This window comes from Fistularia commersonii, chromosome 15 (assembly GCF_037954325.1).
Source record: "Fistularia commersonii isolate RoL2024-O1a breed Wild chromosome 15, RoL_Fcom_v1.0, whole genome shotgun sequence".
Classification (NCBI taxonomy): domain Eukaryota; kingdom Metazoa; phylum Chordata; class Actinopteri; order Syngnathiformes; family Fistulariidae; genus Fistularia; species Fistularia commersonii.
In genome coordinates this window covers 7,217,165-7,233,961 of record NC_141298.1, presented here as the reverse complement: position 1 = coordinate 7,233,961, position 16,797 = coordinate 7,217,165, and the positions used below count along the sequence as shown (strand labels likewise).

The window sequence follows — 16,797 nt, the reverse complement described above, 5'->3', positions numbered from 1 at the left end:
GGCTGGACGTCATATACTAAGGACCACTCCCTGAATGAAGTAAATACATTTATGGATGTAATTAAAGGGGACATGAAGTTAGTTGTTGTTGGAGAGGATGATACAGAGATATTGTTATTGTTAACAGCCCAAAGGAAAGGAAAAAAGCTCCCTATATGAACTAAAATGATTTTTTTTTTTTTTGCAATTAAAGCACTTCTGGCTTTCTCTCTGACCAATGGTATGACTCACTGCGTAACCGAAGCAAAATATCATGGAGGTATTTTCAGAACAGAAAGACAAAAAATAAAAAGATATAGCAAAAAATAGCACTACTAACTTGATCATTCCTCATTAAATTGTTTTTTTTTTTTCCAAGTAAGGAATAAAACATAGCGATTTGAACTGACAATGGTTATTCAATTATGTTTTTATTGTATAAGAGTGGAGTAAAAATAAAACAAAACAAAACAATCTCTTGCTATATTTGGATGTCACGCTAGTTTTAACCCATGACAATGTTTTCATTTCAAAATATGTTTTGTAGTGTGTTGAATGAAAATGTTTCTGTCACAGAAATATTGCAGTGAAGTTACATTACTGTTTTCAGAATATTGTTGGTCTCAATTGCTTTAAAGGAGCAGTTTCATTCATACATTTATTTTTCTGAGATTCACAACATTGCTTGAAATGCCACTCACTGTCTTTTACTGTAACCCAAGGATGTACAAACTGCGGCCTGCTGGCCAACGGCAATTCTTGGTCTATTTCCAATTCAAATTATAACTGTATAACAGAATACGGCCCACATTTGATTCCTGACTGTTTCTTATGCCTTCATTTTAAGACCAGTGGGAGAAACTGTCCTTAAAATGGCAGCCTCCCGACGGAACAACATTGATTAAAAAAAATAGAAGTTTCCCATGGGTAACCAAAAGTTTCAGAGCCAAAGAAACGCAAGTGAGCGCAGAAGACTTCGCTGTCGGTGAAAAATGCATAGAAGTCAATAGGACGTGTGTATATTTGACTGACAATGATGATACAGTGATGAAAGAATGGCATGAACAGAATGATGACAACCCAGCTATGAGGATGCTCGGCTCATTTTCTGACACGGAAACCTTTTGCTGATGGTCTCGTAAAACACACAAACTCACATAAGTCATAGGAGCAATGTGCTTGAAAAAGAGTCGGGAATTCAACAGTATTTGCCTGCCCAGAATCTCAGTGGCTCATCAAAGATTTGTCTGCTAATATAACACATTTGTCACACAGAGCTTGTTCTGATTTTTACCAGATTGCATGCAACTGACACTGCACGGCTATTCTTTTTTTTTTTTCTGATGATTGCGTTTGCATTTCTGACCTTCTTGATCCTTGGACTGTTCGACAACTAGGATAGACATTTTTGAAGCGACTGTATGTCAGATGCCACCGACAAAATGGGACTGAAATGCGACCGACTATGTGGAGTTATACTGGATAGGGCTCCACCATCTTCAGTCCTACTTTGATCAAGCTGTTTTCTATGTCTGTTGCTTTAAATGCAAATATTTTGCTGCCAGGCCCCCCTCAAGAAGTGTACTCTGCCATGGTAATTCACATCTCATCCAGATAAGTTGATGCTCGCAGGACAGATTTAGGTTAAAATAGCAAATTTAGGAACTGCAAGAACACAAGTGAGATTCACATGATTTGCACACTAAGTTACTTGTAAATATAGCACTTGTCATTATTGTAAATCTATAGCAACCTACATTTCAACAGTACCAGCACAGAGCTACTAAACAGAGAAATTAAAAGGACAGGCCAAGACATGGCTGCTCATCTGGACAACCACACAAATCTTCTCCTTTCGGCTTTTTCCTTCAGGGGTCGCCACTGTTCGGAAAACACCTGCTTAGTTCTCCCGCGTCACAAAAACATTTTATAAAAGCTGCGACCTTATCGTGGTGGAGGGGTTTGTGTGTCCCAGTGATCCTAGGAGCTATGTTGTCGGGGGTATAGCGCAGGTCAGAAGACCACCCGTGAAGATTAAAGAATTTTGACCCAGTTTTCCCTTGCCAGCTTATTTTTCTGCAGGACATGCAATATGGATTATGAAATAATGAAATTGTATATATATATTTATATATACTCATACAGTATATTATACACATTATGCATTTTTTGTAAGCAAAAAAACATTACAAATTCTGTTTGAAAGATTTTCATTCATTCATTCATTCACATTGGGTGAGATGCAGGGTTCACCTTGGACCGATCACCGGTCCAACTCAGGGCAGCATGTAGAGTCATACAACCATTCATTCTCTCAGTTTACCAATCTTTTCGATTAACCTGCTGTATGTTTTTTGGACTGTGGAAGGAAACCAGAGGATATGGTGGGAGAAAATGGAAACTCCAAGCTCCGTTGGGAATTAAAAGCGCCAACGACCAGAACACCATGTTGCTCTGTTTTTTGTTTTTTTTTTACTAATATTACTGGTATTTTATATAAGGCTTAAATTAGCAACAACAGCAGGAAATACACCACAAAGCAGATCAGGAATGCATCAATTTGAGCAGGAAAACTGGAACACAAAAAAAAACCAACTGTATTTGTTTATTTGTTCATGCCTCATTTCTTGGGGACTTCTTTGTCACTCACCACCTTTAGCTTGATATTTTTAATTGTTAATTCTTGTGAGTCTGTTTGCAGTAAAAAAAAACAAAAAACAATTATAGTTCTGCAGAAACAAAAAAAATCTGAAAAATTAAAATGTCAGATGTCAGAGTGGAAAAAATTCAAGTTATAGATTTTTTAATTAAAAAAATGACAAACATAACCATTTTTCATTTTTGAAAAAATTTTTTTTTTCTTTTACAATATCATAGGGCGTTTCCTCTCACCGCTATGATTTCACATGCAGCCTCTATGAACTTGCACTTCACTGTGTAAATATTTGGCGTCGGGGGGAAGAGGGAGAGGGGGTTCTTCCCCAAGAGACTTGAGCGCTGAAAGCCACGTGAAGTATTCTTTCTGAGGACCAGCAGTAGGAAGCTGCTTTTAAAGGCTAACACGGTCTCTTAATCTTTTTAACACATACAAATTAGTAAATCTGATCAAACCTGATAAGGTAATGCAGAATTATTATTATTTTATTATTATCATTATGACGCATATACAAATTTGATATGATCTCCATTTACAGTTGGGTTCAAAAAACACTTTGGGAACCCTGCACATTATATTCTAAATCAAATCATGGAGAAATGTCTCAATTTTTTAAATGACTTTAAAGAAAATAAAGGAAAATTAATATTGATATGGCCGTTCAAAAAAATAGATGAGTGGCGTACAATTGGTGAGTTTATTTATCCTGTGAAAAAATAGGTGTAAATCATGTGGCCCCTGTTTGAGGATAAGGCCAGCACATGGGTTACAGACAATGTTTGGAAGAATAGCATACTTCGATTAAAATGTTGATCAGCTGAGAGTGTGAAAAAGAGGTGAAGAGATGGGTTCAAGCAGGTTGGAATAGGTGGAGAAAAGTGTCAGAGGTACTATGCAATAGAAGTCTATCAGCCAGAATGAAAGAAAAGGTGTACAAGACAGTGGTGAGTTCACAGAAATAGCGGTTATACAACTAAATATAGGTTTAGTAATATACAGAAAATCTATTTTTTTTTCTCAGTTAATACAGTAAATATTGGAGCTTGCTAAGAAAAATGAAGGCGCTACTTTTTTTTGAACAGCCAAATAGGCCAAGTAATTTGCCTTATTTTCTGTAATTAAAAAAATTGATACATTTTTGTTCATGTTTTGGTTTAGAAGATAACATGCGGAGTTCCCAATGTATGGAAATAATAGGAATTTTGAGCTTCAAATTTTTCAACACACTGCTAATATTTATGATCACAGCTTACTTGTGCATTTATCACCTTTGGTTTTCAAAGCGCTTTAGACCGGATTATTCACAAAGATGGTGACAAGATCGCCATGCAAGGCAGCAACCATCAGAAGCTGCAGGAAGTCCAGTGTTTTCCCTCACAGGACACATTGGCACGCATCCTTCACAGCAACCTTCAAACTGAAGGGGTCAAGAGAATAGCATTGGGTTGCCATAATTGGGTTTATTAGAGGGTGGGGGGGGTTGCTCATAATATCTCTGATTATACAAGCAAAAAACTGTACTTTTCCACCCTGGCTTATTTTGCTGCCTGTTTTCCTGCAAATTAAATAATGACAAGACTCAAAAAAGTTAAATGTCTGAATGTATTTTCCTCAGTCAAAAAAAAAAAAAAAAAAAATCAGTCCAGTCTGTATTGCAATGATGTCATTTTCTGAAAATATTACAAAAACCCGAACAATAGAAGTGAGTTTACATTTAATGCACATTTCAGTAACTACATCAGTCTGAACGTCCCCTGTGTCTGCCAGCAGAGGGCAGTCAGCTTGATAATGCTGGACTTCTCCCTCAACATCCAAAAATTTTCATATACAAAGGACATGATTGACACCTTCTTCAACAACATTCAAAACTCAAATTGCTTTTTTTCTTTTTAAATAAAGAAATTCACTTGTTACTGTTTTAAAAAGATCGTTTCTGCTACTGAAGTCATTTATACTGACAAGGTGAAAATCTGAATAATACAAAATGTGGTAGAACCTTAAAGAAGTATATTAAAAAAAAAAAAAAAAGGGCAAATTTTATAGAGAATTTGTAAAACGTATCTAGGTCATATCTCAGATTAAACAAAAGGTGTTTTGAACATTCGAAATTCTCTAAAAAGTGTTCTGTCCCATCCTCATTACTCATTAATTTCCAGAAACATACAGGACATAAATGTTACATTTGAAGTGAAAGAAAACATATTTCCAGGAACTAAAAAAAACTGGATCACTGTGGTCACCAGCAAATATATTAAACATTTAGAGGCCATCTCTTCACAATTTAAATAACATTTCGGTTTTCTGTGGCTTGATCTCTTTCAACTTATTCCTCAATAATTTGATATAATTATCTTTTATTGAACAAATCAGGCTAATGTGATGCTATGATGATCCGCATAAAAATTGTGAATATCTGAGAATTGTGAATAACTGGGAAAGACAATATTCCTCAGAAAAATGTCTAAATTATCAAAGATTTGAAATAAACAAAGTGCCACAAAATTAGTAACAAAATCGTATTTTACGTAAATCGTATTTTTTTGTAAAATACTATTTTTTTTGCTCTATGCGTGCATGTGAGTTTCATTATGGCTTTTTAAATTCACACTGTACATGAAGATTTTGATTTTATTATTATTTTATTATTATTTTGATTCTGAAAAACTCCTTATCTACAACCTTTTGAAATCAGGTTGCTGTGTGGATTTAGCTTTGTAACCTTATAGAGAATTTAGCTGAATAAACAACAGTGTTTTTATGCTGCAATTGGAAGAAATAGGAAAAGCCCAAAAAAGGGGGGTTAGGTATTATGTTGTCTGATTGAGTAAACCAAAAACCAACAGTCTTGCTTCAGGCAGAAGAAACATCCTTCAATGAAAATGTCAAAAAACACTGCAAACTTGAAATAACTGACAAAAAAAAAAATAGAAAAGAACAGCTGAAACAGAGAAAAAAAAGCGAGTGAATACTTCAGATAATGTATGTGGTTAGTGGAATTCAAAGACCTGTGTGATTCAGAAAAATGTTTATACAAGACATTCCATGACTAAAATGACCAGGTCTTTATATATTCCAGTAAAATAAAAAAAAGGAAAAAAATTCAAGTTTATTGAAAATTTCCAGGTGCATTTCGTTGGATGTTTTATTATTTTTTTTTTTTTATTTTCAAATTCTTGCAGTTTTTTTTTTTTAATCATCGCATGCATCCATGCATGTCAGAGGTATTTATTCTCACTTTTACAGCAATATATTCCTAGGTAAAATTATTTTAAATATCTATATTACTGTTTTCAACAGATGCCAGTAATTTCAGAACTTTTCATTACTTTTGCCCATGATTGGGGAAAAAAAATGGAATCAGGGCAAAAATGTTGAGGAAATTGGAGACATTTTAGAGTTTTTTTGTAGGGAAAAAAAGTTGGTTTGTTATCACCACTAAAAATGGTCTGGGGGAAAAAAACAAACAAACAAACAATGAACAATGAGTCAGTGAAGTGATGAAGGCAACAGGAAGGAAACATGCAAAGAAGGCAACGTGTCCAGAATCTCACTCAGCTTCTGGGATTTGGCAGTTATTTTTTTTTCTTCTTAAGTCATGAGTCCTAACTTTCAACCACTCGTCATGATCCACTTCATCACATCCTGAAGATTCAGGTTGGGGGAGAAAAAGAGGAAAAAAAAAACAAAAAACAAGAAGGTCCTTAAGCTTCTTTGAATTGTAACGCGTTTTATCCCCAAGCGCTCATGTCGCAGAGTCAGTCCCGTGAGGCGGGGGGAGGAAAGGGGAGGGAAGAGGGGGCCCAGGGGACATGCCCGAGACTAGAAAGGGTGCGGTCCATCACACCCTGAAGCTCTCGCCCTTGCCATCAATGTGTCTCAGCCGCAGGTAAACGTCGGTGCCGATCCCCTGCATGGACTGGATGGACAGTGACCCTCCCAGATACTCGGCGTAGGCCCTCGATGTCGGCAGGCCGAAGCCAAACCTGCAGTACGGACAGCGGCCACAGACAAGACTTTCACCTTGTTGTTCAGACCTGCAGACTTATTGCAATTACATTGTTAAACTGGTAAATCAAGGTTCTCAGATTTCCCTATCCTCAAGCCTTACAATATGATCTCAGAATAAAGATTCCCTCAACTCTAATAAACAGATTAAAATACTCTGAAGAGGTATTTGCTTGAGAATAGGCTTGACAAAAATTATTTTTGAGAAAGCTTGGTCGGGCTTGACTGGCCCATTGTTATACTGCGATAAGCTTACCCTGGTGAGGGACATCCCATGATGCACTTCTCTCATTACTCCCACTCCTTCCATCCTGTCTGCACTTCTGTCCCTTCATTAATGCATTAAAGTAACCTCATATCTTTTCCTAAGTTCCTGGGCTCTCTCATTTCGTAGGTTCCATGGGGTCGCGGCTGCTACCGCAGCAGTCCTGCAAGGCGTCCGCCATTGTTACTTGTTTTAGGAATAATAAAGCTATTATTGTATCATGTCAGCCAGGACCATGTAACTCTTAGTGCTACTGTTATTGCTAGTGTGAGATCGGTATTGTGCTCAGATCTGTCCGAGGTTTCTGCAGTTTTTCCTCGCCTCTGTCGCCAAATGCTTGCTCACAACGGGATGTTGGGTTTCTGTAAATCATGAGGGTAGTCCAGACCTGCTCTATGTGTCATGAGACAACTCAGTTGTCATTTTGCAATTTATATAGAAATCTGGCTGACTGACTGACACTATTCATCTGTTGTTTTTACTGGTACTGGTTGTGTATATACAGCTGTGTGGTGTTGCGCGCCCACCCGTGCATGGGACTGGACTGGTTGCCGCTGTTGGTGATGGTGTTGAACAGACTGCTCATCCGAGGGTCTTGTGCGCTCTCCTCCGCCGTGCTGAAGTGATAGTCCATCACTTTATCCATTATATGGTGGGGTATGCCACCGCCGCGGTCTGAGATCCTGGATGGGAGACACATTGTGAGAGTGAGCAGGCGAGGGGGCGCTTGGGACGCAACTGCTAAACACTCACCTGATGACAAAGTCCATGTTGTTGTTTGCAATAGTGACGACGATATCTGGCACATTGTATGGCGTGTCCAGGTGGCTCTCCATCGTCGCCCTGCGGGAAAGACACACAGTGCGTTTTCCCTTGAAAATGGGAATATTTCTTTCTTAACTTCCACAGGCGAGCACTTTTATTATGCTTTTCCTTTTGAAGTTAGATATCTCTTGACAGTAGAACAACTTGTCATCGTTCTCAAACTTTCGAAATTGAAACTCCAGAATAAGGCACTCAAGACTCCTTACTCCATTGTAATGTTTACAAATTTGTAGGAGTGAGAATTTTAATATTTGGGGGGTCTTTTTAAAATAATCTTGGGTCTTGTAATGTTTTTAAAAAAATATCTTATTTCATGATTTTTCGTTACTTCATTCATTACCTATACCTTATCCTGCACTTCAGGGTCTCTGGGGTGGTGGAAACTATCTCCACTGTCATTGGGCGAGAGGTGGGGTTCGCTCTGGACCAGTTGCCGCTTAACAACAGGGCCGCATGTAAAGACATTCAACCTTTCACACATCTGGGTAATTTAGGGTTTCCAAGAAACCCACAGCATGTTTTTGGACAGTAGGAGGAAACCTGAGAACCGTGAGGAAACCCATGCAGACACGGGGAGATCATGCAAACGCCACACGGAAGGGCCCCCCTCTTGGGAGCTTAACGTCCTTGCTGTGAGGCAAAAGCGCTAACCACGGTGAAGCCCATTTTTGTTAAATTTTCCACACTGAATTCTAAACTTTTCCTGTTTACAGTTTTCGCCCCCCTCCATAGTATCATCAACTTTCACTCTTTCTTAAACAGATACTCATTCCTCCAAGTTGCAGCTTTCCCTCCCCTAACTTTCTAATTTATTCTCAACGTCAATCCTTTTTGAGACAAATAATTCTTGTTTGTTTGTCTTTTTCATTTGTTTTTCTCTTCTATGCAGTGTAGAAACAATGGCAATGTTACCTCATGGCATTCTTGAGCAGCTCAGGCAAGATGTAGTCCAGTGGAAGAGGAATGAAGGGGAAGCGAGCTGCGACGTGGCCATTGATGCGGACCCTGGGTGCGTTCCCATACTGGTGCTCGCACAAGCGCCTATCATTGCCAGAGGTGAAAGGTCAAACAAACAAAGGAGCCGCCGATGTGCTTTTATCCGTGTCGTGAGGGTTGTTTGACATGCAAACAAATACGACTGTCGATTTGCTGCTACGGGCGGTTATCACACGACCTCTGAGTCAACAGTCATTGGACAGTAATCAGAAAACAGACTAGCGACTCACCTGGCAAAATCCACCCACTTTTCGATGATTTTTTTAGGAGACAGGCGCCGGCAGATGATACCGACAAAGTCGGCCTGAAATCACAGCAAAATTTAGTACTTTTAATTTTTTTTTTTTTTTTCAAAATAGGCTGAGAAGAAATTTACAAAAAAAAAAAAAAAAAAACTTACAGAAGACACTACTTCTAGATATTAGTTTATATCAACAAAAACCCTGGCAGGGTTAGAAAGGACTCGGACACGTACATTGTCTTCATGCAGGGCCAGATGGTGTGTCGCCAGCATTCTGATCCCCAGACGAGAGCAGAGAGTTGTGTCCAGGAAACCCCGGAGCAAGGCTTCATCCTATGGACCACAGAGAAACCGGTGTCGAAGGTAGCGACAATAAGTGTGCATGAGTGTAACCAGGGTGTTTGTGCACGTGTGCGGTTTTATTCCTCACCTGGATATGGCGACGGCACTCTCTGAATCCTTGTGCCAACATGGTGACTACATCTTTGTGGTCATCTAAAAGCTGCTGCACCAGCTTACAGAAACGGCCCTCAACATCCTGGTCCTTGATCTGTCAAGCAGACGAATTACTTTAGACTCACTTCATAGATACACTCAGTGTTTGATGAGGCACTCATCACTGCAATTGGGAGACTGAAATGCACTTCTTTGTATCTTATTTTTATCGCTACCTTCTTAACTCAATCCCTGCTTTCTGTCTCTTTTTCATCCCCTCCTTGTCACCTTCACAGCCCCTAACCCCCCCATCTCATCCTCTCATCTTTTTCACGTCTTTGGATATCTTCTCTAACCCCACATTTCAAATCTGTTTTTCTTTAGCATTTTCATCTGTACGTGTTGAATTGGATCTTTCTTGGATAGGTTTTAGCTTTTCATTGCTGACTAACATTCACCTTTTATCAGCAAAACTGAAATAATTAAAAAAAAAAACTTGATGCTGAGAGTGGTCAAAGTGATATAAATGTTGTCTAAGTCGAAGCGATGAAAAACTGAAAGCTAGAATGGACTCGCACAGCTTGTGACATGGTGCTTCTAGTTTGTGTTCAGGCATGCTGATAAATTATCTAAATGTCTAGTTTAAATGGTCACTGCTCTCATTGTATGAAAATCCAAAGTAATGGGTTGTTTACTTTGGCATGTGTTCACATGGGTCACATGGAAAGCAATAGATGAATGAATAAAAATCTCATGTTATTCATGAAAAAGGGACTAAATGTTTCTTTGTTTCTCAGCAGGACAACATCCAGGCACTGATTTTTTTTCAACAAATGCCTTCCTCTTTCTAAATTTGACTCTGTCATTTGAGCTGTGTGGTCACACTAAGGTAGGGATATAATTTAATCAGATGGAGGAGTAAAAAAAATACTCAATTTTCAGTAAAAATCAACTGTAATCCATGTGTCTTGTGCTCAAGGTTGTATTGGGATTATCATTCCACCAAGGGTCAAAGGCAAATATGCATCTGATAAGCAATGACGCAAACCTTTTAAACTTTGTGCAAACTACTTACAAATTCAAGATTTCCTGGTATTTAAATGAATCTAGGGGATCAGTGCCAAAACTCAGCTCTGACTGGTAAAATAATTACCTAGCTTTTGGAAAATCATTTGACGTTGAAAAACATGTCGGGCTAGTTAGAACTGCTGACACAGCAACAGGTAACAACATGGACAGTGAACACAGATACACTGGTTTGCTTTGTTCTTTGATGGGGTGGAGAAAAAAAACAAACTGAAAAGACTTTAACACACCAAGGATCTTAAATATCACAAACAATTGACTCATATTGCATGGCAAGCAGTAACAGCCACCATCTGCACCACCACCTCCAGCAAAACTGAGCAATGATGTCACGCTAATTTGCACAGCTATCACAAGTATAGTTGCTCAATTATCACCCATCGGGCAGCACCAATAACTAGTTTCACTGTTGGTGTCATTTCAGCAGCAAAAATCATTTAGGTGTGTGTGTGTGTGTGTGTGTGTGTGTGTGTGTGTGTCCGGCACTCACGGGAGGAAAGTCACTCAGCATGTGATACGCTCTGATGTAAAGTTCATGCTAGGAGAAGAAAAAAAGACAGGGCTGTTATGGCAGTCCATCTGACACATCACAAAAAACAGTTTTGAAATAAGTGCAGGAACACCTTAAACATTGAATATTGCACAGAAGTTGCTCAAAAGAAAATCTAGCACAAGTTAATTGGGCATAAGACAGTGTTTAGGTCACAAAGGCATCGCAGATCAGAGGCCCAGAAAGGATCTAATAGCCCCCTCCCAATCCCAAGCCCACACGCTTCACATTACACAACATAGAGTGTCTCTGTGTTAGAAACAGGAAAACAGGCGACTTTCCTCAAGTTTTTAACGCCTAAACTCGGGACTTTTAACGCAACAAGATCGAACTGGAGCTACAAATAGTTTGTTTTTGAATGCTGATGGAGGAGCAGACAGTGACAGCGCTAGAGCATCGTGACCTGTCAGATACAAAAAGAGCTTTACTTTGTGTAACTGACACAGAGCAGCACCGTGATTCCAGAGAGGAAGGAATCTGGGTGAAAGTTCAGCTGAAAATCACAAGCAGAGGCAGTGTAGCAGTATGAAGCAACAGTGTAATGAGGGGAAAAAAAAAATAGATCAAAAATCCGGTATCAGCAAATCGGACCGGGAGTGCACCTGCAGTTTTTACACTGAAATGCTTACAAGATGGAGATCCTGGCTCGTCAAAAAAAAAAATGTTTAGAAACAAATTGCAAAAAAATCACAAATTCAAATTTCAACCAAATGTCCAAAATAATATGGGGTTAATTCAAAATCTGGTTCAGATTGAATACAGGAAGAACTCTGCTCCATGTACGAGAATGTGCTTGGTTTGGCAATGGAATTAATTATACATCCAGTACAAAACGTGAGCGAGCAAACTTTTCAGTTGGCATCAGGAATCCAGTCTTCATTTGTCACTGCTGTCATGACGACTCAAGTAGAAATACAGTGTTCCCGTATTTATACAAACATGTTGCACAAGTGCACGCTAACAGCGTCATATCTTGACAGAGAAACTGACCTTCCTAGCATTAGAGGAGTTTGCCAAATAGTCTAGAGTTGGATCAGTGATACTTGAAAGGCTTCAACTTCCTTTCTTATACTTGAGGACTCGTTTACAGCAAAAAATGTGAAGTTATGATCTTGCAGGAAACACGCCTTGTTTCTTTACAGAGGCTCCACATGTTTTCCAAATGTTTTCTATGTGTTAGCACAGGCCTACATGTGGTCCACATATTATACAATGAAAAGATTCCAGTTCATGTGAAAATATTAAAAATCCCCCGTAAAAGCATTCAAATCTATATGTAGCATTTTTCAATTGGCAGAGCATTTACAATGCCTGCATTTTACAAAAAAAGATAAGAATAAAAAAAGAAATTACTTAAAATAAATGAAAGTATGAAGTGAAGTTTCATGTAGGAGAAAAAAATCTGTAAAAATGTAGGACCTGAAAAAAAAAATCAATAAAACCCTAAAAAAAGCGAGAAATTACTTGTAAATCAAATAAGACTTAGAAAACAGCCCTTACTCTCTAGTGAGCAGCAAATAATCCAAGAAGGGCAAGTAAAAAAAGGAAAAAATAAAATAATGAATGAAAAAAAATAATAAAATAGAATGTATCTTGCCATTTTAAGTCACCACAGAAAAATATAATTGATCTTGTGTATATGACCAATTTTGTACCAATATTGTAAGCCTGCCTTCAGCTTGGGTGACACTAATTCGCCAAACCGAGAAGGATCTCTTACCACTTGCAGGATGGTTGGGTTGCAGCCGATGATGAAAGGCAGGCTGCGGAAGCCCTTGATGCGGTGGGCGATTCTCACCGGCAACTCCTTGTGGAGATACTTGGCACTACTCTGCGATCACATAAGAAGTCACAGATGTCAAATACTCAAAAATACACCTATAAATGCACTTGGTGCAGCTGGAAAAGTTCGTTACCAAGATGTGATGTCCGTCAGGAGATTTGCCAGAATACAGCAAGGTTGCTAAAGTCAGACGCACCGATGCCTGAGGACACAAGAGACACACCAATGAACACAACAGACACACCAACGAACACAACGATGCTAGTTCTTGTGCAAGGGAAAAAAATATTAAAATCAAAAAAGGTAAGCTTAAAAATGTGCTTATAGTGAGTAATAACATAAAACATGCTTTTCCCTAGATCTTTTAATTTTGATACCAAATTCAGAAGTTCATATTAAGTTGGTAACTGGTGTCAAACAATTGGGACCTTTATACCTAGCAGATTAAATATGAGTACTTCTTGCCATTACTACCCTTTTCTTATTATAATATTAAAAATCAATTAACAGTCAGCATGGCCTGTGCGCAATTTAACTACATAAAGCATTTGTAGATGACAATTTCTGCAACATGAATGTTCAAAAAGGTGTCAAATATTTTTGTCATATTTTGAGAAAGACTGACTGACTAAGCTAAGACAATTTATATTTCATTATATTTCTTATTCTTCCTCCTTTCCACTATTGTCTATTACTGTTATGTTTTTACTTGAAACTCTGGCACAACAATTTCCTTCGGGATTAATAAAGTTGTTCTCATCTCATCTCATTATCTCATCTTTTGTTGTCTCCAGAAAAATTATCACATAAATGTAAAGCAATGGCATAGCAGATAAATAACAAAAAAGTCAAGAAGAAAAAAAATCGAATATGCAAGAACTGTATTCCGATTAACTTTACATTCCCAATCTCCTGGAGGCCAGACCTGCACCCATGGGGCAACATGGGCCCCCACTGCCATGGGTTCACCACCAATGTAACCTGGTTGGTGGCCATAGGTGGGGCCCAGGTGGACAGAAACTGGTTTTCAAAGCATGTCTTTGACACTTCAGTCAACTGATCACCACGCCTCTGCATGGACATCAGGGAAAGTACCTCAGACCCTGTGTTCCCCCTTTTTAAGAAGGGGGAACACAGGGTCTGTTTGAACAACAGAGGACCAGACTCCTCAGCCACCCGGTAAGGTTTACTCAAGAGGAAGGTCCGTCAGATAGTCGCGCCTTGAATTCAGGCGTAGCACTGTGGTTTTCGTCCTGGTCACGGAACCCCAGACCAGCTTAACACCCTCAGTGGAACCCAGCAAGCGGAGTTGGGAGTTCGTGCAACCAGTCTACTTTCTGCACTCTGGATTTGGGGTGGGCATCTCACTGTGTCGCTCACAGAGTCCTGTAAAGGGTGTGATGGGAGTATAGTGTACCAAACCCCCACAATAGGTTCCTATAAGACTGGTGTCAGAGCTTGGTCTGCACTGCTAGTACATAGTCAGATTCATTTCTACTAAGAATGGGACTCCAACAGGGCTACCCTTCGTCATAGATTCTGTTCATGAGCTTTATGGCAAGATTTTACAAGGCGCAGCCAGGACGATAGGGGGATCCAGTTTGATGGCCACAGGATTGTGTGTTTGCTCTTTTGCAGAAAATGTAGTTCTGTTGACTTCATACGAGTGAATTGATAAATACTATCTGAATGTTTAAGACAGATATTTCCCTTTGGCAAACTTCATTCAGGATAACTAAATACATTGGTCTTGCACACTAAAAAGACTTTGTAAGAATTTCAATCTAAAAAACAAATCTAACAATTCTCTTTGGAAATATCTCCTTTTTCTTATTCGTGCTGAGGATCATATACAGAGCAGCTGTATGCATTAAAAAAAATCTGGTTATCAAAGTCTGTTTGAACCATCTATCATGCAAATAGTTTAAAAAAAAACTGAATCAGCTTCAGAGGAGGTTTGAACGTTTAAGAAAAAAGGGCGCAGGAGGTGGAGCAATTGTCTTTGGAACCGAATATTGTTGAGCAAGACAGTGAACACCTAACTGCTCAGCTGGCGCTGGTCGACGGCATGCCTGCTGCTCGTGGTTCATCCATGAAGGGTTAATTGCAGAGAACGAATTTCCGCACAGGGGTTAATAAAGGTTACATTAGTCAATTATTATTAAAAGTAGGATGTAAAATAGAAGAACCAAACTGATTTTTGAACAGTTGAAACATATTAACAAGGCAAATCAAATGGGATAAATGCTTGTGGCAAGTCAGTACACAAATATAAACTTGCAATTTTTAAATAATTTAAGGCTGATTGGGAATTTTTTGGGTAGGAAAAAAGAAGTTTGACTATTTCATAAAAATGTTTTTTTATACATTTAAGACTCAATAAATACCTCTAAAATCGTTGTCCTTGACATGACCATTCTTGACTTTTTGAAGGACAAAAATTGAAAAATGTTCTTGTTTCTTATCAGATAGAGCTGAGAAAGTGATTCATAGAGCTGCCAGATAATGAATAAATTTAACCCCTTGGATTCCAAAATATATACGTTCCCTTTTCTGGTGTTACTGTTCCTGTGGGTTTATTTTTCCTGACAGTATTTTAAAAAATACATTGTATCCATAAAAAACAAAACAACAAAACAGAGGCTAAAATCTAAGTTCTGCAAAATATTAATTGTCTACAGCACTTTTCCTGCACTCATGGTTGTGGTGGGGCTGGAGAGAACTCCCAGCTGACATTGTGGGAGAGGTGGGAAACACTCCGTGCCGTTCGCCAGTCGATCACAGGGACACATAAACAGGCTTCAATTTCACTGCTGCATGTTTGTTTGTTTGTTTTTTTAAAGTAAAATCTAACTCCATTGAGTGCACTGTTATGGCTTTAAATGCATCACGGTGAAATTGACCATGGACTTAAAACTCTGGGACGTCTTGGTTAATGTTACGATGCTTAACTTTGCCATGCGATTATAAACAGATTGTAATAATTCGTCAAAAGTCAATTTATAAACATCCACTAGACAAGGAAACAAACCACGGCGTGGAGTTTACGTTTGATGGAACAGGTCATTCTCAATGCGGTTGAGCGTTAACAGCACGATTTGGTAAGCTCGAAGGTCAAGCACTCACATTCTGGTAGTCAAAATAAACAACTATACGAGCTATCTTTGGGAGCAGCACACGTACACAGCACATTATTAAAAAAATATAAAATTATCTGTAGTCCAACCTCCGGAAAACTTCATCGTTATTTTGATCCAGACGTTTGAGGACGCTGTTACGGTCCACTTGTGTGGTTGACGTGGGCATCGGTTTGACAAAACTACCGTTACTTTTTCAACAGTTAAATCCTACAAACTTGGTATATAACCCGACTTACAAGATCGTACTTATATAATGTATTGCGTTTTAAATACTGATGAAAAGTAGTTTACCTAGTGATACTGCCCCACTTCCTGCATTTTCTCTGTCCATGAACGCAGCGCGAACCTTGCTAGCAGCTAGCAGTCACCGTCCGCCTTCACCGAGCTTGTCCCTCGATCTCACGGTAGACCGACCGTCGTTACCAAGCAGCACATCGCTTAAAAAGTGACTTTCTCACCTTTTCTGCGCTCACGTCAATGGCAGACTGGTTGTAAAACGACGTGACAGTCTTGGACCGCTCTCTCGCCAACTCAGAAAATCCCTGCATCGAGGACGTTGAGCGGAATCTGCGGCTACCCGCGCCGCTTGATGTCGACTGGACTGCTTTAGCGACGGGAGCCAGCAGGAGGCTACCCAGCCACGGCCTGGCCCCGTGGACAGTGCCGCTCAGCATCTCTGCCGCTAAAGCTGCCAGTCCGGGACGCATTCGGTGGCGAGCTGTGTGCGACCAGGGCCGCCCGGTTCCTGAATAAGCGGAAAAGTCCGCTCCTATGTAGCCATCAGGGTCACGACTGAACAGTGCAACAAAGGCACGTATATCCACTGCTGTAGTAAG

At 39.3% G+C, this 16,797-nt stretch overlaps 1 protein-coding gene across 1 annotated transcript; it reads right to left on the bottom strand.

Annotated features, from left to right (window-relative positions):
- Nucleotides 1–4,223: 4,223 nt before the first annotated feature.
- Nucleotides 4,224–16,775, bottom strand: bckdk (branched chain ketoacid dehydrogenase kinase). Its single transcript, XM_086160434.1, has 11 exons — nucleotides 16,420–16,775; nucleotides 12,955–13,023; nucleotides 12,759–12,869; nucleotides 10,979–11,026; nucleotides 9,398–9,517; nucleotides 9,202–9,300; nucleotides 8,957–9,030; nucleotides 8,643–8,771; nucleotides 7,659–7,748; nucleotides 7,433–7,588; nucleotides 4,224–6,618 (listed from the first exon to the last, which is right to left on the bottom strand). Exons 1-11 carry the CDS (start codon nucleotides 16,666–16,668, stop codon nucleotides 6,474–6,476), a joined length of 1,290 nt encoding a protein of 429 aa, XP_086016560.1. The 5' UTR covers nucleotides 16,669–16,775; the 3' UTR covers nucleotides 4,224–6,473.
- Nucleotides 16,776–16,797: the final 22 nt, after the last annotated feature.

What these genes read in the sequence shown, in the direction of transcription:
- bckdk (XM_086160434.1), bottom strand. Translation starts at nt 16,668, where the DNA reads ATGCGTCCCGGACTGGCAGCTTTAGCGGCAGAGATGCTGAGCGGCACT. An exon ending in AGTGCCGTCGCCATATCCAG is followed by an intron (nt 9,301 to 9,397) that starts GTGAGGAATAAA and finishes TGTGGTCCATAG; the next exon opens with GATGAAGCCTTGCTCCGGGG. An exon ending in TGGCCCTGCATGAAGACAAT is followed by an intron (nt 9,031 to 9,201) that starts GTACGTGTCCGA and finishes CTGTGATTTCAG; the next exon opens with GCCGACTTTGTCGGTATCAT.